Source organism: Mobula birostris, chromosome 6 (assembly GCF_030028105.1).
Source record: "Mobula birostris isolate sMobBir1 chromosome 6, sMobBir1.hap1, whole genome shotgun sequence".
Lineage (NCBI taxonomy): Eukaryota > Metazoa > Chordata > Chondrichthyes > Myliobatiformes > Myliobatidae > Mobula > Mobula birostris.
Window position 1 is genome coordinate 36,673,246 of NC_092375.1, and position 24,323 is coordinate 36,697,568.

Consider the following 24,323-nt stretch of genomic DNA (forward strand, 5'->3'; position numbering starts at 1 on the left):
CAAAAATCTGTGATATGTTAATTCACTTGAACCTTTATTTAACTGACAAAAGTACAAAGAAAAGATTTTCAATAGTTTTACTGACCAACTTAATTGTATTTTGTAAATATACACAAATTTAGAATTTGATGGCTGCAACACACTCATTAAAAGTTGGGACAGAGTTAAAATAAGATTGAAAAGTGCACAGAATATTCAAGTAACACCGGTTTGGAAGACTCCACATTAAGCAGGCTAATTGGTAGCAGGTGAGGTATCATGACTGGGTATAAAAGTAGCGTCCATCAAAGGCTCAGTCTTTGCAAGCAAGGATGGGTCGTGGCTCACCCCTTTGTGCCAAAATTCGTAAGAGAATTATTAGTCAGTTCAAAAGGAACATTTCTCAACACAAGATTGCAGAGAACTTAGGTCTTTCAACATCTACAGTACATAATATTGTGAAAAGATTCAGAGAATTCAGAGACACCTCAGTGCGTGAAGGGCAAGGTCGGAAACCACTGCTGAATGCGCGTGATCTTCGAGCCCTCAGGCAGCACTGCCTAAGAAACTGTCATGCTACTGTGACAATTATAGCCACCTGGGCTCGGGAGTACTTCGGAAAACCACTGTTTCTCAACACAGTCCATCGCTGCATCCAGAAATGCAACTTGAAACTGTATTACGCAAGAAGGAAGCCATGCATCAACTCTATGCAGAAATGCTGGCGAGTTCTCTGGGCCCAATCTCATCTCAGATGGACCGAAAGACTGTGGAACCGTGTGCTGTGGTCGGATGAGTCCACATTTCAGCTAGTTTTCGGAAAAAACAGGCGTCGAGTTCTCCGTGCCAAAGACGAAAACAACCATCCACATTGTTATCAGCAAAAGATGCAAAAGCCAGCATCTATGATGGTATGGGGGTGCATCAGTGCCCACGGCATGGGTGAGTTGCATGTATGTGAAGGTATCATTGACTCTGAGGCGTATATTAGGATTTTAGAGAGACATATGTTGCCATCAAGGCGACGTCTCTTCCCGGGACGTCCATGCTTACTTCAGCAGGACAATGCCAGACCACATTCTGCACGGGCTACAACAGCGTGGCTTTGTAGACACAGAGTGCGTGTGCTTGACTGGCCTACTGCCAGTCCAGATCTATCTCCTATTGAAAATGTATGGCACATCATGAAGAGGAGAATCAGACAACGGAGACCATGGACTGTTGAGCAGCTGAAGTCTTATATCAAGCAAGAATGGACAAAATTTCCAATTGCAAATCTACTACAATTAGTATCCTCAGTTCCAAAACAATTAAGAAGTGTTATTAAAAGCAAAGGTGATGTAACACAATGGTAAACATGCCTCTGTCCCAACTTTTGTTGAGTGTGTTGCAGCCATCAAATTCTAAATTTGTGTATGTTTACAAAATACAATTAAGTTGGTCGGTAAAACTATTGAAAATCTTTTCTTTGTACTTTTGTCAGTTAAATAAAGGTTCACGTGAATTAACATATCACAGATTTTTGTTTTTATTGCATTTTGGAAAATATCCCAACTTTTCTGGAAATGGGGTTGTAGAATCAGGCCATTCTGTCCATCAAGTCTACACCATTCCATCATGGTTGATTGATTATCCCTCTCAATCCCATTCTTATACCTCTCCCCACAACCTTCAATACCTTTACTAATTATGAACCTACCAAGCTCCGCTTTAAATATACCCAGTGACTAGACCATCACAGCCATCTATGGAAATGTATTCCATAGATTCACCACCCTCTAGCTAAAGAAATTCCTCCTCATCTCTGTATTCTAAAGAAATGTCCTACTATTTGGAGGCTGTGCTTTTTGATCCTAGATTCTCTCCCTCTTGGAAACATCCTCTCCATTTCCACTCTATCTAGGCCTTTTAATATTTGATAGGTTACAATGAGACCCCCTTATTCTTCTATGCTCCAGCAAGTTTGGGCTGAGAGCCATCAAACACTCCTCATATGTTAATCCTTTCATTCTCAGGATCATTCTCGTAAAGTTCCAATGGCTCTCTCCAATGCCAGCACATGCTTTCTTAGATAAGGGGCCCAAAACTGCTCGTAATACTCCATATGTGGTCTGACCAATGCCTTATAAAGTCTCAGCATTACACCCTTGCTGTGGGGTTCTAGTCCTCATGAAATGAATAATAACATTGCATGTGCCTTTCTTACCAACAACTCAACTTGCAAGTTAACCTTTAGGGAATCATGCACAAGGACTTCCCGTGACTTTGCACCTGATTTCTGAATTCACTCCCCGTTTAAAAAATAGTCTATGCCTATATTTATTCTACCAAAGTGCACGATCATACACTTCCTTGCACTGCATTCTATCTGCCATTTTTTTGCCCATTCTCCTAATCTGTCCAAATCCTTCTGCAAACTCCGATTCCTCAGTACTACCTGCGCCCCCTCCCACCTATTAATGACTCATCCAGAAACTTGGTCACAAAGCCATCTATTCTGTCATCCAGAGCATTAACATGTAACATGAAAAACAGTGGACACAACACCCAGCCCTATGGGACACCACTAGTCACTGGCAGACACCCTGAAAAAGCCTGCTTTATTCTCACTTGATGCTTTCTGCCAGTTAGCCAATTTTCTAACAGTGCTAGTATCTTTCCCGTAATACTATGAACCCTTATCTTGTTTAGCAGCCTTATGTATGGCACCCTGTTAATGGCCTTTGGCTGACTCTCCTTTGCCTATATTGCCTGTACTTACAGGTATCTCAAAAACCTTATCCTCAATAATGGACTCCAACATCTACTCAACCAGTGAAGTTAGTTTAACTGGCCTATAATTTTCTATCTTTTGCCTCCCTCCCTTCTTAAAGACTGGAAAGACACTTGCAAATTTCCAGTCTTCTGGCACCATTCAAGAATATAGTAATTCTTAAAAGATCACTACTGATGCCTCCTCAATCTTTTCAGCTACCTCTTTAGGAATCGGGGATGTAGTACATCTGGTTCAGATAATTATCTACCTTCAGAACTTTCAGTTTAGGAAGCACCTTCTCCTTAGTAATAACGATTATCCTTACTTCTGCCCACACCACACACAGATTTTTGGCATGCTACTGATGTCCTCTACCATGAAGACTGAAGCAAAGTATCTACAGCATTCAGTCTGTGTGCCCATACTTGTCCCCTTTTACTACCTCTCCAGAGTCATTTTCCAGCAGTCTGATTCAGTCTACCTATGTCCTATTGCAGAATCAAGGTACTGTTATTTTTTTCTCCTATTTTCTCTGTCATTAACACATTTAGAATAATTTCATACACAGTTACAGGACGCAGCTAACACATTGGATCCCAGGAATGCCTGGGGGGGGGGGGGGCTGATTATTGAGGCCTCACCAATAGCTTGACCCTTATTGTTGAAATACAACGTCAGCAACCAAGAAAAAAAACTGAGTAGGTGGTTCTGTGTATGTCCCAAACACACGCCAGAAGGATGACTGTTTAGGACCCTGAATGGTAGTGAGGGAGGAGGTGTAGGTGCAGATGTGGCACTTGTTCCGCTTGCAAGGATAAGTACCAGGAGAGAGATCAGTGGGGAGGGACACATGGACAAGGGAGACACGTAGGGACCAATCGCTGCGGAATGTGGAATATGGGGGCGGGTGAAAGATGTGCTTGGCGGTGGGATCCCGTTGGAGATGGAGGAGTTTACAGAGAATTATGTGCTGAACATGGAGGCTGGTGGGGTGGTATTTAATAACAACATGATATCATCTTATACTTTTTCTTCAGTTAAGATAACCATACTAAGCATATTTGTCTAATTCTACAACTTGGGCAATCAATTAAATATGATGGTTTCATTTAGCGTTATAAAACACTACAGCACAAAAATGGGCCCTCCATCCCATGTAGTCCAAGCCAAACTATTAATCTGCCTAGTCCTATCGACCTGCACCTGGATAATAGCTCTCCAAACCACATCCCCCCCCTCCATTCATGTACCTCTTCAAATTTCTTAAATGTTGAAATCAAATCCACATCTACCACTTCTGCTGGTAGTTCAGTGAAGAAATATCCCCTCATATTCCCCTTAAACATTTCACTTTTCATCTTTAACCCATGACCTCTAATTCTACTTTCACCCCACATCAATGGAAAAGGCCAGCTTGCATTTACCCCGTCTATACTCCTCAAAGTTTTGTATACCTCTATCAAATCTCCCCTCATTCTCCTGCGTTCTATGGAATAAAGTCCTATCCTATTCAACCTTACCCTCTAACTCATGTCTTCAAGTCCTGGCAACATCCTAGTAAATTTTCTCTGCACTCTTTCAGTCTTATTGATATTTTTCCTGTAGGCAGATGACCAGAACTCCATATAATATTCCAAGTCAGGCCTTACCAACATCTTAAAACAACTTAAATATAACATCTCATTTTTGGAAGATGCAAGAGGCACAACTGTTTGCTTAAAATAAAAGCACAATGAATAATCCTTTTGAATAATAGCCTTGTTCTTCAGACACTACCATGCAACTTTATTACCCCCAATCCACCCCAAAGAAAAACAGTTAATGAATGTGAAACATACAAGACGCAAGTGGGTATACTTTAGTTAAATAATGATTTAATAAACTGCTGCTCCAGGATTACTTTTATTTTGCGCAATCTGTAAAAATAATCTAATCATTATATATTTGACGAAGGAATTATACACAAACATATTATTATACACAATTATAATTAAGCATCAGTGGAGAAAACCTTTTACTTTCTGGAACAATAGTACCATAATATAGAATTCACTTTAAGAACTCTGTTTACAATGCAATTAGTTTCTTCCTTACCTGCCAGGTTTATTGATATATTTTTGGAGCCGAGCTTTCACCTCATCATACGTAAGAAAAGCCATGTAGCCAGGGTGGGTCACAGCCAAGAAATTCCAATTTCTTAAAATAGAGGCCCAAGGCTAATGAAGAAAAACATTATTATTTTTTTTCCTGTGAACAATTGAGGTAGACTATGTACGCTAAATGTTAGTAGACTACTATCTTCAAACTTCAAGAAAACCTGTACTGAAGAATTGCAGAGTTATATTTTTTATAGGGATCTTTGTTTAATTAAAACCAGAAGACAATTTTGTAAATTTCACAACATGTATTTGTCTATTAATAAAAAAATAAGGATGTGACCTTCAGACAAGTGACGACTCAGCTCTTGAAATTACATTAGTGCTCAGCTACCACAGAGCAACAGTATGCTAGTTTACAGCACAAAATAAATTGGCATTCAGTCTGTCATGTACTATATGTGCCAATGGCTAACCTGAGCAAACAAAGAAAAGTAAACTTACTCTCTGATTTTATCCCAAATTCCTTTCTATTACAGGCATGATCTATTATCCATTATTTTTTGCAAATTATGCAACATGGCCTTGATCTCAACCACTCTGTCTTGATAAATGCTCTTCTTTTGACCAACCTTAATACTTTTTTTCTACACCCATTCTTCAGTGATAACTTTGAACCGCTGTCCCCTTGTGGCTATTTGTTTAACCCAAGGAAAAAGTATTTCTGTATTTAGGTATTCAAAACTCTGAAGATTCAAAATTTCTATTCACCTTCCAGTTCCATTACATTGGCAAGATGCCAATTAAATTATTTTTCTGCTCTTACCATGGCTTTCCAGTCATAGCTCCTGGTGGCTTTAATGTGCTTTCTCCAATAACAGCATCTGAGTAATGTCATCTCTTTGCGGCTATCATTGGGCAGGATGTACAGAAAGCGGAAGTCCCTCACCCCTAGGTTCAAGAACTTCAAGACTTCTCTGCAACCATTCACCCTTGAACCAACCAGCAAAGCCCTAATCACAATTACAGTTTAGCAAAACTATGATTACTCCGATCACTTTGCATTAAAATTGACTTTTTTGGCTCGAATTCTGCTTCTTTTCTCTTGTAAAAATTGTGTAGAATTTACGTTTAATAATTGTGAATGTTGTTTATATGATACTATGCAGCTGAGGCTACAGCAAGTGAATTTTTCATGACACGTGCATATGATAAAAACTCACTTGACACAACAGTTAAAACTACGTTCTTCATTTAAATGTGGTCTAAACTAAGCTTTGGAGAATTATTTTTCATGTATTTGTTTAATCTGGTACCCCATGCCTGTTTAAGAAACAGAGTTAATTAGAAATACAAATATGATTTGAGTACAACAACTGTAGAAAACACAACATAAAACAGTGCAGCATAGTACTTCAGCCCATGATACTGTGCTAACCTATATAAACAACTCCACGATCAATCTAATCTTCCCTCCCACACAGCCCATAAGCCCCCAATTTACTTATATCCATGTGCCCATCTAAGAGCTTCTTAAATGTCCCTAATGTATCAGTCTCTACCACTACCCCTGGTAGTACATTCCAGGCACTACCTTACTCTGACATATTTGCTAAACTTACCTCCAATCACCTCTCATATAAGCCATGACACCCTGGGAAAAAGGAGCTGGCTGACTACTCTACCTATGCTTCTTATAATTGTATACACCTCTATCAAGTCACCTTTCATCCTCTGTTTCTCCAAAGACAAAACTCTAACTTACTCAACCTTTCCTCAAAAGATATGGTTTCTAATCCAGGCAGCATTCTGGTAAATCTTCTCTGTACCCTTTCTGAAGGTTCCATATCTGTCTCATAATGAGGTGACCAGAACTGAATATATTTAAATGTATCACACCCAAACCTTCCCTTGGGTTTTATTGTATTCCCCAGGCCCATTAAGGTTCTCTCCAGTTTATGAATATCCAACCTGCATACAGCCTATACGTACAAGTGAGGTGTTCGTAGACAAGTGGAACAGATTTGCCAGCTACTACAGGCACCTTCTGTCACCTGAGAACTTGATTTGCTAGCAGATTCATTCTACTTGCCTATCAACACCTCGCTTGTACGTATAGGCTGTATGTATGCAAGTTGGACATTCGCACCTGCAAACTGCCCGGGTTACAAACAGTTGACAGGAATAGAACTTATGAAGCCTGGAAAGGACCTGTATTTCTTTCAAATAAATATCTTGAATATTAATTTTCTCATTTATGACACAATATCTGCAGGTAGGAAATTCATATTTAAGGAACAGCCTTGTTTTAACCTCTCGGCAATTTGTCCTAGAATATTCACATCCATCAGGAGGTAAGACATGCACTGATGCCAGCGCTTACTACCTGCTACATACTTTTACTTGAAGTATTTCTCAAAGTTAAAGACTTCATTTATTGTAGTTCATATAACCACACCATTCACATGATTTTTCTTAATAACTTTACTCCTGACTAGAAATATATGCCATAAACAATATCATCAATTACCTTTAACTTACTCTGGTGGGTAAAACAGAGAACACACACCTATATTATGGCAATTTATTTTACTGCTTTAATTGGAAATATTTGTGTTACTGTATAAAATAATGGGATCCTTTTTTCCTCCGGTACACCATGCGGAACTACATTATACACGTCACTCAAGAACTGAGTTCAGGTTATGGATGGAGGATTTCCAAAAGTCCAACTGTTGAAATATCAACTGATGCAACACACGCAAAAGATGCTGGTGAACGCAGCAGGCCAGGTAGCATCTATAGCAAGAGGTAGGGTCGATGCTTCGGGCCGAGACCCTTTGTCAGGACTAACTGAAAGAAGAGGTAGTAAGAGATTTGAAAGTGGGAGGCAGAGGGGCAGATCCGAAATGCTAGGAGAAGACAGGAGGGGGAGGGATGGAGCTAAGAGCTGGAAAGTTGATTGGCAAAAGGGATATGAAGTTGGAGAAGGGAGAGGATCATGGGACGGGAAGCCTAGGGAGAAAGAAAGGGGGAAGGCAGGGGAAGCCCAGAGGATGGGCAAGGAGTTAAAGAGTGGGAGGGACAGAGGGAGAAAAAAGAGAGAAAAAAGGGAAAAGAAAAAAAAAATAAGGGATGATGTACGAAGGGGAGGTGGGCCATTAACGGAAGTTAGCGAAGTCAATATTCATGCCATCAGGTTGGAGACTGGCCTCCAACCTGATGGCATGAACATTGACTTCTCAAAGACCTCCTAGGCCTCCCGTCCCATGATCCTCTCCTTTTTCCAGCTTCGTATCCCTTTTGCCAATCAACTTTCCAGCTCTTAGCTCCATCCCTCCCCCTCCTGTCTTCTCCTATTGTTTCGGATCTCCCCCTCCCACGTTCAAATCTCTTACTATCTCTTCTTTCAGTTAGTCCTGACGAAGGGTCTCGGCCCAAAATGTCGACTGTACCTCTTCCTAGAGATGTTGCTTGGCCTGCTGCGTTCACCAGCATTTTTTGTGTGTGTTGCTTTATTTCCAACATCTGCAGATTTCCTTGTGTTTGTGTTTTTAAGTATCAACTGATACTGTGTTTCATCACCTTCATACCTGTACTGCACAGGAAGTTACTCTTGAATGGACCACAGCGTTAATGTCAGATAATATTTATTTGCAAGTTAACTTTGATATTCCAAAGGGCTCAATCTTTTCTGAAATAACTTCTCTGGCTTCAAATACATCATCTCAAATAAAAATGTGAAAAGTACTGTAAGGAATTTTGTTAATGATTAAAAAGCTAGTTAGAATTTGTAATCAAGAAATGTTGAAAGACATTTTTTTTTTAGCTTGAAATATACTGCTCTTGGAATTAACTTATTTATACAGATCTTACAACTTGTAATAAACTTACCTAAAAATCAAATACCAAGTCCCTTCCAAAGAGGGGAGTGATTCTCCCTGTGTCAGGTCCAACCTTTAGTCCAATAGTCCTTTAGTTCCACCTCCCACGCACCCCCAAAAGGTACACATACGTATACACAAGTGCACACACTAACTCTTTCTTCTGCCAGGAACATTAGTTTATACCCCATGTGCTCTCTGAACTCAAGAACTATTTTGAAAATGTGGCAAACAAGTTTGTCAATCTAAATGCCATTCTATGCCAAAGCTACCAAAATCTTTTCTTTCTGAGCACCCCAATAGCTCCGTTTTCAGAAATTCCTTACAAATGTGCAAAACTAGAAGAAACTGTAACAATCTTCTAGTCCAATGGATTTTAGCTAACACATACTTAAGATAGCAGCTACTGTCACTGAGTTCCAAGTTGCAGGAAAACAGTTAACAAGACTCCCAACTCAAAGGACTTGCATAATAAATTTGTACACATCTACAATCTTCATCCAACACCTATGATCTTGCCACCCTCAACCAACCCCAGTTTTAAAATATTCATTCTAGCCAAGCAACAATTGAAAAAAAATCTATAACTACTTAGATTTTATTTAGCCTATTAGAATTTACAGCTTGTTCATAACACAGCTTAGTTTTACCTTCTTTGAAAAGCTTAGACTAGCTAGAACTACTCAAAATAATATACTTTTAACATATGGAATAAATTAAATTAGCAGAGCAGGTGAAATGGCAAATTAAAACACAGAAATGTATTAATTAACAAATTTATTTTAATAGTCATTAACTTACCTGAAATAGCCTGGTAAAGATATCAAATTCAAAGATTGAGATGTAATCGTTACAAGTTAAATCAATTGTAGACTTTAGAGCCATGGCTTCCAAACCAGAGCTGATAGAATGAACTTCATGAAGGCACTGTCTAAAGACTTTCCAGGGTACAACGGTCCTGAAAGAATGAAAATCCTGTAACTATTCTTCAATATTTCTGTTTTAAAAATCACAGTTATGCGCATCAAATACAGAGCAAACATCACTATTATTAATGTAGCCTGCCTTTTTTCAGACTTATCGTCCATTTATCCCGGGAATAAAATAACTTTGCTCATACCAAATATGCCTTTATTCAAGCACAAAAAAAACCTATTAAAAACAAATCAACAATTAATTCAAAATAAATCAATTCTGGCAATGACAGAGAATGGCCTTCCCATTTTTCTAACTTCATAATCATTTAAAATTAGCATTTATAATTTTTCATAACATTGGCTAGAAATAATGGTATTTGAGGGCCAAAAGGTCATATTAAACAAAACCAAGCACGTGGGTTTAAATAGAGTTTTCAACAAATCAGAATAATCTACGGTAGCGAAAATGAGCTTTATCAAATAAATATGATAACCAGTTCCACTGGGGTATACAAAGATAGCTAATTAATTTTGTTCAGAGGGATAATTTTAAAGAACCATCTTAAAGGAAGAACAGATGGATAACATTGTAGAGGATTCCACAGCCCTTGGGCCCAGGATACAGACAATATGGCCATTAACGTGAGACTGATCAAGATGGGGAATGCGTAAGAAGCCAGATTTACAGAATACCTCATCTCTGTTACCTTTTCCAAGACATTTCCTACTCCAAATGAAAAATGCACAGAATCAAAGAACTATTCAGTAAAAAATGCAAAATAATGAAAAAAATGGCCAGAGTTTAATTTGCTTTATTACACAAATTAACACAAAAGAACTTTCAAGCACATAGGTTGTGAAAAAACATAACAAAATTGTGGTTCACTGCCCCAAGTATTACACTCCTACATCCTTGTTTAGTAGTTGTCAATTGCAATACAACAAGATTGGCATATATTTTTATAAAGCTGTAATTGACACTGTTAACTTGTACAATAATTTTACATTGATTTCCAAAGGCAACTTCTGAATAAACCTAAGTAATTCATAACTTAGAGACTTTGGGCATAGTCAAAGACCTGTAGTTTAAGAATAACCTTAGTAACCTTTACAAGGACTATATGAATTGATCTTGAGGACACCCATCAAGCATCTTGATTGCATGTTTAGATGCTATGCTAAACATAGGCTACGTCCGCACTATGTCGGATAATTTTGAAAACTCCAGTTTTGAGTAAAAACGACAGGCGTCCACAATACGCGTTCTTCAAAGTATCTCTGTCCACACCAAAAAGGATATTTGGGCGGATCTACTTCTACTGGGCATACACAGACACATCTACAGAAAACAAGTGAAGAGGAAACGGTATAATATTTACGTTTCCACGGTAGCGTTGTGCAAGAGTACCAACAACAATAGCGAAAGAAAGTTTTCAACAATGTCTTCGAGGAATACAAAGAAAACCTCCGCTGGAAAAATCAGACCGGACTTCTCCGTTTAGACAGACAATGAGGTCGAGCTGTTTCTGCGAGTTACAAATGACTACAAAGTCAGCAAAGCAGTAGGGATGTTTAATTCCAAACAAACTATTAACATAGACAATAAAGTAAACAACACACGCATGAAGCTGTCCTCCACCCAAGATCAACAAGCCAGTGGAATCTTCTGCCGCCAGACCTGCACAGTATTTCTGACATTAATATTTTTAAAGATAGACTCAATCAAATCAATTTAGGGGATCTAGTGAAAAAAGCTCACTTTACAATTTAACTCTCACGCCGTTCACACCGACTGCGCGTTATAACAGCGGTGGTCAGTCAGCGATAGTGCTGGCCTGGAGACCCCGGAGTACAACCACCGCAGACTGGGAGACCAGAGGGTATGGGCAGAAGGACAGAGGATGCAAACAGAGAAACCGAGGGGACCAGCTTGAAAGCCACCCCCAGTTTAAATTCCATGCAGAATATTTTGGAGGATCAAGAACCAAGAACCAAGAACAGCCGTCCGGCAGTGCTTGCGCAGTCCCAAGCAGAAGCAGAAAAGGCATTGTTGTTGTAGTGTTGTCATGACAACGTTTTTAAATCTCTCCATTTACCCTGTCTACACTACAACACGAACCAATCGTTTTCAAATTTACACACTCTGGAGACTGTTTTCAAAAATCTCCGTTTTCAGGGGATGAAAACGCAGGTTCAGTGTGGACGGAGGGTCAAAACAAAGAGAAAAAGCTTCATTTTCAAAATTATCCAGCATAGTGTGGACGTAGCCATAACATCTTTAGAAGGAAATCATACATTTAAAATTGAAAAGGGTTAGCATACTGAACATCACACATTACACATTTAAATGCAAATCCTTATTCAGCTTAACTTTTGCTACATGAACTACATTTTGTTGTTCTGGAGTTTACCAATCCAAAGGAATTTCTAACATTTCGAATATTTTACAGAATTACAGAAACTCACTACATGAAAACAAGGCAATTTGACAATTGAGTCCGTGTAAAAGAAGCAAATTAGTATTTCCCAACTTTCAGGGCTTAGCCAAGTACTTTCTTCAGATGCCATGATGAGTTTCTCCCTCCACACTTTCAGGTGTCCATTTCCAGGCTCCTACTACTTCACTTAGTAACTCTTTTTCCATCCATTCTAGCTCTTCTACCAATTAACCTAAGTCTAATCATTTCTGTTAAGAGATGTATGTCCTTTCTTTCACACACCTATACCCTTTCTTTCACCAATCTCTTACAAGTCCAAAACAACCAGCCTAGCAGAACATTTCTTTTCATAATTAAAGTCAATCCTCAATTTTCCTTGCCACCTTCTACTATCACATCCTTCCAGAGATGCATGGCCAGAAATTTATACAATTTTGTACCGTTTATTTTGCTTTCCAAGTATCAACTGATATAGACACCTTTTCTGTGTGCCTTAATCACTTCAACTGCTACCTAAAAGGAGCTGTGGGGATATACAGGTTTCCCCCGCCATCCGAAGGTAGAGCGTTCCTATGAAACGGTTCGTAAGCCAGAATGTCGTAAAGCGAAGAAGCAATTACTATTTATATGGGAAAATTTTGTGAGCGTTCGCAGTCCCAAAAATAACCTACCAAATCATGCCAAATAACACATAAAACCTAAAATAACAGTAACATATAGTAAAAGCAGGAATGATATGATAAATACACAGCTTATATAAAGTAGAAATACTATTCCACAATCATTGCCTGAACTGTTCTGCGTAGTGAAAATCCCACCCAAGCGCCGTCGACAAAAACACGGCGCAAGTGCTCTCTAGTAACCTTTAAGCTATGAAGCTGCCAAATCATACCAAATAACAAGTAAAAATACACAGCCGATATAAAGTAGAAGTAATGTATATACAGTGTAGTATCACTTACCGGAATTGGGACAGCGTCGAGCACACTGATGATGGTGTGTTAGGCTGAGTCGGAGGTTGGTGTGGTGCAGTGGCCCCCACCCTCTGGGCAGCGACCCGATACATTGCCACAAAGCATGCAGCGGTAGCCGGGAGGCACACAGCACATCTTTAAGAAAAAAGCCGAAATAATCAAGCTAATTAATTAGGTGCCACCTGGCACGTAATTAATTAGCATGTTTATTTTGGCTTTTTTCTTAAAGATATGCTGCCTGTCTCCCGGCTACTGCTGCATTCTCCGCGAATTGGTATCTGTCTGTGGCCTGGGTGCTGGGGTGGTGGGACACTGGGGTGTCATCTCATCGTCGTCTGTTTCCAATAGAGCAGGCAGCTCATCTTCTCCTATCTCTGCCCACCTCGATGTCAAAGGTTGAGGTTCGTCGTCTGCTGTGGTTGATGTGGAAGGCTTACTTGACTGCTGAGCTTTGCGAGTTTTTCTGTCATACAGTTCTTTGTAAGCACTCAAACCATCCTGCAAGTATCCCCTAAGCTGACGTACCCTTTCAAAATTAAAGTCGTACTTTATCATTACTCAATCGGTTTCAATTGTTATCCTTTCCTCTTCCAATTGCATCAGCTCATCATCTATCAGTTCTTGGTCATGGGATGCCAAAACCTCTTCAACATCATCTTCTTCAGCTTCCACAAGCCAAATCCACTTAGTCCTTACTTCGTTCACCACTATCGAAACACTTAATTATGTCTAGTTTTACGCTAAGTGTAACACCCTTACGAGTTCTTTCAGGCTTTTCCGATACCTTAGAACTCATCTTGCAAATGGATGCTCACAGGCACGTATTTAAGCAATGCCGGCGATTTTGCAGTTCTGAATCCGGGGGACAGCGGCTGCTCGGGGCGCGCACTGATTTTTTCGTAACAGTGAAAACACCTTCTGTTAGCGAAAACAGTGTATTAATGTAGGTCTTTCGTAACAGTGAGGTTTCATAAAGCGAACGTTCGAAAAGCGGGGGACACCTGTACTCAGCTTTCAGCTTTCTTGTCCCTCTACATTCTTTATTAACATATTACTGATTATATATTCCCTTGCCTTATTTGCTGACTTTAAGTACATTTCTTCATATTTGTGGATTGAATTCCATTTATACTTATATGCAATCAAAGAGCAATATTTAAATATTTCCAAATTCTGATGAACCAGACCCAAATGTTAGATCTGCTTCCCTTTCACAGATGTGGTCCAACCTGCTGAGGGCTTTCAGCATTTTCTGTATTTATATCAAATTTCTGACATTTGGAATTGTAATTTTTCAACAGAATCTAATAAAACTAATCATGACATTACTAATCTTGTCACATGTACAGGTTTCCCCCGCCATCCGAAGGTAGAGCGTTCCTAAGAAACGGTTTGTAAGCCGGAATGTGGTAAAGCAAAGAAGCAATTACCATTTATTTATATGGGAAAAATTTGTGAGAGTTCGCAGACCCAAAAATAACTTACTAAATCATGCCAAATAACACATAAAACCTAAAATAACAGTAACACATAGTAAAAACAGGAATGATGTGATAAATACACAGCCTATATATAGTAGAAATACTTCTCTACAATCATTGCCGCACTGTTCTCCGTAGCGCAAATCTCACACAAGCGGTCTCGGCAGAAACACTCTGTCCAATAACCTTTAAGCTATGAAGCTGCCAAATCATACCAAATAACGCATAAAAATACACAGCCTATATAAAGTAGAAATAATGTATATACAGTGTAGTATCACTTACCGGAATTGGGAAGACAGCGCCGAGCGCACTGATGATGGTGTATTAGGCTGAGTCGTCGGAGGTTGGGGTGGTGCAGTGGTCCCCACCCTCCAGGCCGCAGACCGATACTGATCCGTGAAGCATGCAAGTGGTACAGCACTGGCCGGGAGGCACCCAGCACATCTTTAAGAAAAAAGCCGAAATAAACAAGCTAATTATTTACGTGCCGGGTGGCACCTAATTAATTAGCTTGTTTAGTTCGGCTTTTTTCTTAAAGATGTGCTGGGTGCGTCCTGGCGACTGCTGCATTTTCTGCGGCAACGTATCGGTCCGCGACCTGGGGGTTGGGGTGGTGGGACACTGGGGTGTCACATTTCCTCCCTTAACACCATTCAGGGCCCCAGCCAGTCCTTCCAGGTGAGGCGACACTTCACCTGTGAAGCGGCTGGGGTGATATACTGCGTCCGGTGATCCCGATGTGGCCTTCTATATATTGGTGACACCTGACGCAGACTGGGAGATCATTTCGCTGAACACCTACGCACTGTCTGCCAGAGAAAGCAGGATCTCCCAGTGGCCACACATTTTAATTCCACATCCCATTCCCATTCTAATATGTCTATCCACGGCCTCCTCTACTGTAAAGATGAAGCCACACTCAGGTTGGAGGAACAACACCTTATATTCCGTCTGGGTAGCCTCCAACCTGATGGCATGAACATCGACTTCTCTAACTTCCGCTAATGCCCCACCTCCCCCTCGTACCCCATCCGTTATTTATTTATATACACACATTCTTTTTCTCTCTTTCTATCTCTCCTTTTTCTCCCTCTGTCCCTCTGACTACACCCCTTGCCCATCCTCTGGGTTCCCCCCCCCTCCTTTTCTTTCTCCCTAGACCTCCTGTCCCATGATCTTCTCATATCCCTTTTGCCAATCAACTGTCCAGCTCTTGGCTCCATCCCTCCCCCTCCTGTCTTCTCCTATCATTTTGGATCTCCCCCTCCCCCTCCCACTTTCAAATCTCTTACTAGCTCTTCTTTCAGTTAGTCCTGACGAAGGGTCTCGGCCCGAAACGTCGACTGTAACTCTTCCTAGAGATGCTGCCTGGCCTGCTGCGTTCACCAGCAACTTTGATGTGTGTTGCTTGAAATTCCAGCATTTGCAGATTTCCTTGTGCTCACTTTGTCCTTACTTCGTTTACCACAATCGAAATGCTTAATTATGTCTAGTTTTACACTAAGTGTAACACCCTTACGAGCTCTTTTAGGTTTTTCCGATACCTTAGAACTCATCTTGCTAACGGCTGCTCACAGGCACATGTTTAAGCAATGCCGGCGAGAATGCAGTTCCGGGGGAGGAGCTTGGGTGCTCGGGTTGCGCGCTGCCTTTTGTCGTGCACTGCTTTTTATCGCGTGCTGCCTTTTTTCCTAACAGTGAAAACACCTTCTGTTAGCCAAAACAGGTAACTGACATAGGTCTTTCGAGATTTTGTAAAGCAAGGTTTCGTAAAGTGAACATTCGAAAATCGGGGGACACCTGTACATTCTCCCTGTACCTGTTTCAAGGTAGTTTACATGGCTTGCATGCTTTCTAAAAAATTCTCGATGAAGCCACAAAGCAACATGCTTAAACCTCCCTTACAAATAAATTCGAGTAATAATCTAGTAGTTGATCATACTGAAACATCAAAATATCACATACTCCATTATAATCCAGGAAGCCAAAAGGTTTGGAAGAACATAGAACATAGAATAGTACAGCACATTACAGGCCTTTTGGCCCACAATGTTGTGCCGACCCTCAAACCCTGCCTCCCATATAACCCCCCCCCACCTTAAATTCCTCCATATTCCTGTCTAGTAGTCTCTTAAACTTCATGAGTATATCTGCCTCCACCATTGACTCAGGCAGTGCATTCCACGCACCAACCACTCTCCGAGTAAAAAACCTTCCTCTAATATCCCCCTTGAACTTCCCACCCCTTATCTTAAAGCCATGTCCTCTTGTATTGAGCAGTGGTGCTCTGGGGAAGGGGCGCTGGCGATCCACTCTATCTATTCCTCTTAATATCTTGTATACCTCTATCATGTCTCCTCTCATCCTCCTCCTCTCCAAAGAGAAAAGCCCTAGCTCCCTTAATCTCTGATCATAATGCATACTTTCTAAACCAGGCAGCATCCTGGTAAATCTCCTCTGTACTCTTTCCAATGCTTCCACATCCTTCCTATAGTGAGGCAACCAGAACTGGACACAGTACTCCACGTGTGGCCTAACCAGAGTTTTATAGAGCTGCATCATTACATCGCGACTCTTAAACTCTATCCCTCGACTTATGAAAGCTAACACTCCATAAGCTTTCTTAACTACCCCATCTACCTGTGAGGCAACTTTCAGGGATCTGTGGACATGTACTCCGAGATCCCTCTGCTCCTCCACACTACCAAGTATCCTGCCATTTATTTTGTACTCTGCCTTGGAGTTTGTCCTTCCAAAGTGTACCTCCTCACACTTCTCTGGGTTGAACTCCATCTGCCACTTCTCAGCCCACTTCTGCATCCTATCAATGTCTCTCTGCAATCTTTGACAATCCTCTACACTATCTACAACACCACCAACCTTTGTGTCATCTGCAAACTTGCCCACCCACCTTTCTACCCCCACATCCAGGTCGTTAATAAAAATCACCAAAAGTAGAGGTCCCAAAACAGATCCTTGTGGGACACCACTAGTCATAATCCTCCAATCTGAATGTACCCCCTCCACCACCACCCTCTGCCTTCTGCAGGCAAGTCAATTCTGAATCCACCTGGCCAAACTTCCCTGGATCCCATGCCTTCTAACTTTCTGAATAAGCCTACCATGTGGAACCTTGTCAAATGCCTTACTAAAATCCATATAGATCACATCCACTGCACTACCCTCATCTATATGCCTGGTCACCTCCTCAAAGAACTCTATCAGACTTGTTAGACACGATCTGCCCTTTACAAAGCTATGCTGACTGCCCCCGATCAGACCATGATTCTCTAAATGCCCACAGATCCCATCTCTAAGAATCTTTTCCAAGAGCTTTCCCACCACAGACTTAAGGCTCACTGATCTATAATTACCCGGACTATCCCTACTACCTTTTTTGAACAAGGGGACAACATTCGCCTCCTTCCAATCCTCCGGTACCATTCCCATGGACAACGAGGACATAAAGATCCTAGCCAGAAGCTCAGCAATCTCTTCCCCTGCCTCATGGAGCAGCCTGGGGAATATTCCGTAAGGTCCCGGGCACTTATCCGTCCTAATGTATTTTAACAACTCCAACACCTCCTCTCCCTCAATATCAACATGCTCCAGAACATCAAGCTCACTCATATTGTCCTCACCATCATCAAGTTCCCTCTTACTGGTGAATACCAAAGAGAAGTATTCATTGAGGACCTCGCTCACTTCCACAGCCTCCAGGCACATCTTCCCACCTTTATCTCTAATCGGTCCTACCTTCACTCCTGTCACCCTTTTGTTCTTCACATAATTGAAGAATGCCTTGGGGTTTTCCTTTACCCTACTTGCCAAGGCCTTCTCATGCCCCCTTCTTGCTCTTCTGAGCCCCTTAAGCTCCTTTCTTGCTTCCCTATATTCCTCAATAGACCCATCTGATCCTTACTTCCTAAACCTCATGTATGCTGCCTTCTTCCACCTGACTAGATTTTCCACCTCACTTGTCACCCATGGTTCCTTCACCCTACCATTCTTTATCTTCCTTACCGGGACAAATTTATCCCTAACATCCTGCAAGAGATCTCTAAACATCAGCCACATGTCCATAGTACATTTCCCTACAAAAACATCATCCCAATTCACACCCGCAAGTTCTAGCCTTATAGCCTCATAATTTGCCCTTCTCCATGTTTGATTACTGGAACAAAATATTTAATGAAGTCATTTTAAATCACATTGCCCATTATTGTTGCTCTTTAAACCACAAACCACAAATGTGACCACTCTGTTGTCTGCTGGTCATTATAAACATTGCAAATTAGGTCATAAAAGGATCAAAAAGTTGCAATGAATGTGCAATGCAAAATATTCTTTACTTTCTGAAGATAAAGTATGCATTGGATACTGACAATTGCATCACCTTCCAAGGACATGCATGAAAAAATTAAAATTGTACTACATTGTGTATAAAAAGATGTTTCATACTTAAAGGCTTTTGAAAAGTTAGTCCTTGCATCCAATCTTACACAATTAAAATATCTGCCAAGCTATGAAACATTTTTTTCACACCATTGCATGGCATCCTGAAAGTTCCACCTCTCCTAGCTTTTACCATATTTTCAAATAGAATCTAGTAAGATGCCCGTATACTGTTTTTCACATGTAGTGTGTCTATATCTACTCAGCATTACTAAATTGCCAAGATGACAGAGTAATGGTTGAAAAGGATTGAAATAACAAACTAGAACAAAATTAACAGATGAAAATAAAGGTACAAATAAAGAATGTAATTAACAAGAACTTTAGTCAGTGAAGATGCTTAATTTTATTATTTAAATTTACTCAGAAAGGGAAATGAAAAGTTACATCTTATATTTCCAAGATTGGGCAAGCCTAAGAAAATGGCAATGCACCATATGTCTTCAATATTAATGATCTATCAGACACCATCCTAGATGCTTGACAAACAGGAAACCACTTGGTAACTTGCTGACACACCACATCAGAGGATACCTACAAAAATTGACGTCTTTCAATATATATCTGACAACGAAAGGTTACAGCTTGAAATATTGTGACAGCACAAAATGACTGTATTCTTTAGTGTCATTAACTTAGTCCCTCAAATGCCCAAACAGTAAGAATATTAAGGTCATGCACTAAACGTCATATATCATAATTTGTGTATTTTAGGCTTACACAGAACACAATTTTAAACATTTAACAGTACTTCCTGTGTAAGTATTTCGATGTCCAGTGATTTCACTCCATTTTATATTGAGACATTATTATAATTTTAATTACTCTACCACTAGGTTTGCATGAATATCCCATTGCAAACAATTCATTCAAATTTCCGTTCATCTGAATCCTTCTCAAATGGACTTCCATGATGGCATTTTCAGTCGACAAAAAAAATAGATTGTATAAAATATGGAAATGGTAAATGGGACTGAAACAGGTTAAGCTAGAAATGATATGAACTTAAATTCAATAATATTATTCAATCCTGTAAACAGTATTTCTTTTCAGTTAAGCTAGATTTAAGTGCACACACTATTTTCACATTTATCCATCTGTAGGTGCATGGACAGTGGCAAGGTGATGCATGACAGGAGGTTGGCAATGGCTGGTCGTGACTACAGAATTCCCTTTGGTTTGAAGTGAACTAAATGTCTTCTGATACTCCATCAACAAAAACACATTTAAAAGCTTCCCCTTTTCTAATGGGGGAAAAATAATCCTCTTTCTTTAGCTTGGTAGTTTCACTAAGTATAACTTTAAAACACCAACTGATATTCATTGTGGTTAAACATCCTGTATCTTTATGAAAATGTTTTAAAACAAATTTTGATGTCAATGCACATTAGAATATTTCAGGGCTGCTCACTTAGTTCATTTTGAGGAATGAAGTTAAGTTGTTTGAAATAATTCACAGAAGGAGGGTTACAAATAAGTTCCATTTTACGTTCTAAAAGATCAGTAAAGAGGAAACTCAAAAATTGGTTCTAGCTTTATGGAGTATCATATAAAGAATAAGAAATAGATTAGGGAGGCTTACAGAGGAAGACCATAAGAACTCAAGAAATTAGGCCACCATGCCCCTCAAGCTTGCCATGCCATTCAGTATATTCAGTATGGTTATGGCTGATCTATACTGGCCTCAACTTATCTTTGGTGTAGGATTCCACTAAAGTTCAATTCCACGATCTTTCAAAATTTATCTGATATTAACTGGCCTCCATCACCTGCAGGACAGAGAATTTACCCAATCTATCCTGAGTTATGGACTCATACATTGAAAATGAAACTGCCCATGATTGAATGATTAAGTTGAGGGGTGATCAAAAATCCAACATTGAAGTAGCACAGTTATCTTGGAGGGTAATAGCACTGGGAAAGATTATAGAGATAGAAGGGTGAATCTATTGTTTATCTAGAAGCGGGCAAAGTTTAGCAACCGGGGAAAAAATTGCTAGGAAATGGGCAAGAGAATTTTGCGAGCCTACAATTTTATCAAGGAGAGCATGAAGGAAGCCAATTGGTAGTAGTCAAGTTTGGAGGTAAAATGATTTTGGTGCAAGTTTCAGCAGCAAATATATGGATAGAATCAGACAGCATTTCTCCATATGTAAATGATACAGAAAAACAATTCAGGATCAAATATCACACTGTAGGTCTGAACAGTGTTGTTCAGTTTCAGAAGCCTTATTCGCTTTCAGACCATCTCCAAAGGGAGGGCTGGAGTCATAGATGACATAATTCAAAGATGACTGCTTTAGCATTCCCAAAAGTTAGCTGGTGGAAATTCTCTTCATCTAGCACTGAATGTTGTTCAGAATGAACATAGCAGCAGAGTCAAGAAAGGTGCTGAGATCAATCAAGATACATATTGCAAGTGAAAATAAAGCAATAGCTTTCTGGAACTCTGGATCAGAACATCATTCATAAAGTAAAGCTGATCAAAAAATGAAATGGATTATATCAATCACTTCCTAGGATTTTTGAGATGATTGCATTGAAAAAGAATGGTAGGCAAAATCTGAGTCATCAATCTAATGGTTTGCTGCACTACATGAAATTACTTTTATTCTTATCTGCGGATCTAGTTTTTACGATCATTTTATGGAACAATGATGGAGAAGAAATTAGTATGATTAAAGAAAAATCAAATAATTTTAGATTTTTAATAACTACATTAAAATTTTGCACCTCAAATATTCTTGACCTGCTACAAGACTTTAAATGGCCTACATAGACACTAATGAGTAACTATACCAAAGTCACAAGACTAGGAAGTTTCATTTAAGTAACTTCTCCAAGGGAAATTGAGTATAAGAGCAAAGAGGTCCTTCTGCAGCCGTACAGGGCCCTGGTGAGACCATACCTGGAGTACTGTGTGCAGTTTTGGTCTCCAAATTTGAGGAAGGACATTCTTGCTATTGAGGGAGTGCAGTGTAGGTTCACAAGGTTAATTCCCGAGATGGCGGGACTGTCATATGTCAAAAGATTGGAGCCACTGGGCTTGTATACTCCGGAATTTAGAAGGCTGAGAGGGGATCTTATTGAAACATATAAGATTATTAAGGGATTGAACACGCTGGACGCAGGAAGCATGTTCTCGCTGATGGGTGAGTCCAGAACCAGAGGCCACAGTTTAAGAATTACGGGTAGGCCATTTAGAATGGGGTTGAGGAAAAACTTTTTCACCCAGAGAGTGGTGGATGTATGGAATGCTCTGTCCCAGAAGGCTGTGGAGGCCAAGTCTCTGGATGCTTTGAAGAAAGAGATGGATAGAGCTCTTAAAAATAGCGGAATCAAAGGTTATGAGGATAAGGCAGGAACTGGATACTGATTGTGGATGATCAGCCATGATCACAGTGAATGGCGGTGCTGGCTCGAAGGGCCGAATAGCCTACTCCTGCACCTATTGTCTATTGTCCACCAAAAAATATACTTAGAATGTTACAGATGCTTTCCTAAAACAAACATATGAATTACATGGGTTCAATTCTAAAACTCAGCCATAATATTGACCATGGATTTATTTTCTGCAAATTATTTAAAAAGGAACAAAGATAGAAGTAATCAGAATATTCAAATCCACTCTGAATAATTTGCTCCTATCATTCCATACATACTAAAATTCAAATCTAATGTCCTGCTAAATTAGGCTCGAGTGGGCAATCAATCAATCACCACATGGTAGGATACCCTTCATCAGGACTCAGGAATCAGGTAGCATAGAATCAGACCCTGATGGAGGGTCTCAGGATGAAACGTCAACTGTTTACTCTTTTCCATAGATGCTGTCTGGCCTGCTGAGTTCCTCCAGCATTTTGTGTATGTTGCTTAAATTTCTTTAAGCTATTTGTTTCATGAGCTTTAGAATGATCTCTTCATGACAGAAGCATTTAGGATTTAATAGTAATGCAAAATTGTTTTCAAACATACCAAACCTACAGATTCCAAGACAGTAAAAACAGAATAAAATGTCTTTCAGGAAAATGAGGTAGTATGGTAAGGAAATAGTTTACTTCAAAAATATTTTTACATTTTCTAAGCATGTTATGAAGCATGAGATCGTATCCTTATTGTACAAATAATTTGAAAAGATGTAAGAGAATTTCCTTCAGTATGTTTAGAAGCTTAAAATTAATCAAAAGAAGTCATGTAGCAAAATTAGTAATGGTCTTTAATGTTCATCCTCTAAATTTCCATTAGATGGAGATCAAATGGCATTTTGTTTTAGATTATTTTGTACATCAACTGTTGCAGTAATGAAGCAACCAAATGTGAACTTAAAAGTAGCCGTAAAGGTCAAACCAGAGAAAATAATCTAAACAAACTGAAGAAATCTACATATGCAACAGCAGACACTTTTGCTCTGTTGGCCACATAAAAAACAGTACTTAATGCATGCTGCAATGTCTTTTTTCTAAAAAAATTCTGCACAATTGTGTAGGATATTGGTAACATCATGTTTTTCAGAAAAACATTACAAAGAACTGGACAGATTATTGGCCAATTAATAATCAGCCTCACAAGTACACTTGAATGTGACTGTCACAAAATCCATTCTTCCCAGCCATTTAAGAAACTAGTTTTTTAGAAAAGGTTTTAAAGTCATACTTACTTGTCATCAAAGGCACGTTTCCAAAATTCTGCAGCATCTGCTTTAGTGATGCGAAAGATGTCACCTTGAAAATGTCCAAAAGGGAATATGGCTTTAATTTCCGCAAGCATGTGGCTAAAGATCAGTGACAGCTTTGTAAGATTTCTCCTAGGAAAAAAAAGCGACACATCAGAATGCTAAATATTCCAATCCAACTCTAAAACATGTCTACATTTCATCCAATGCTCTGGAGTTTGCAGAAGAGTTTTATGACTTTCAAGTACTGTCTGCAAATGGACTAAATTCCAGAACTGCAAGAGGAACAGTCCTTACAGACTGGGAGACAGTGCTCTTCACAATACAAAATACCTTGAAGGCCAACCATTTTACAGTGGAATACTTCCAACAATTATACAGAATGAGAATATCAGATGACACTAAATTACAGGACTTGCAACCTTGACCAGTCTAGGCAAAGCAGAGATCATCCAAACAGACTTAAAAAATGTCATACCAAATGAAGCAAAAGCTTTAAACCACAATGTCAGTGTTTAAATTACTAGATACTTATCAAAAAGCTGATTCATCCCATTTCCAGACATAAAAATATCCATAATGGGCTATTCTTGGAAAATTTCAAATTGTGGTAGTTCAACACTGAACTGCCAAAAATTCTCAACAGTAGTGTAACCTAGCTTGGGAATG

At 39.6% G+C, this 24,323-nt stretch overlaps 1 protein-coding gene across 4 annotated transcripts in view; it reads right to left on the reverse strand.

Annotated features, from left to right (window-relative positions):
* cblb (Cbl proto-oncogene B, E3 ubiquitin protein ligase) overlaps positions 1-24,323 on the reverse strand; it is a 169,465-nt gene that overhangs the window by 57,922 nt on the left and 87,220 nt on the right. For all 4 annotated transcript variants that reach the window (XM_072260229.1, XM_072260227.1, XM_072260228.1 and 1 more), the window contains exons 2-4: positions 23,640-23,786; positions 9,516-9,672; positions 4,829-4,950 (exon numbers count right to left, since the gene is read on the reverse strand). In XM_072260229.1, coding sequence (XP_072116330.1) covers positions 4,829-4,950; positions 9,516-9,672; positions 23,640-23,786 — 426 coding nt within the window. The remainder of the gene's footprint in view (positions 1-4,828; positions 4,951-9,515; positions 9,673-23,639; positions 23,787-24,323) is intronic.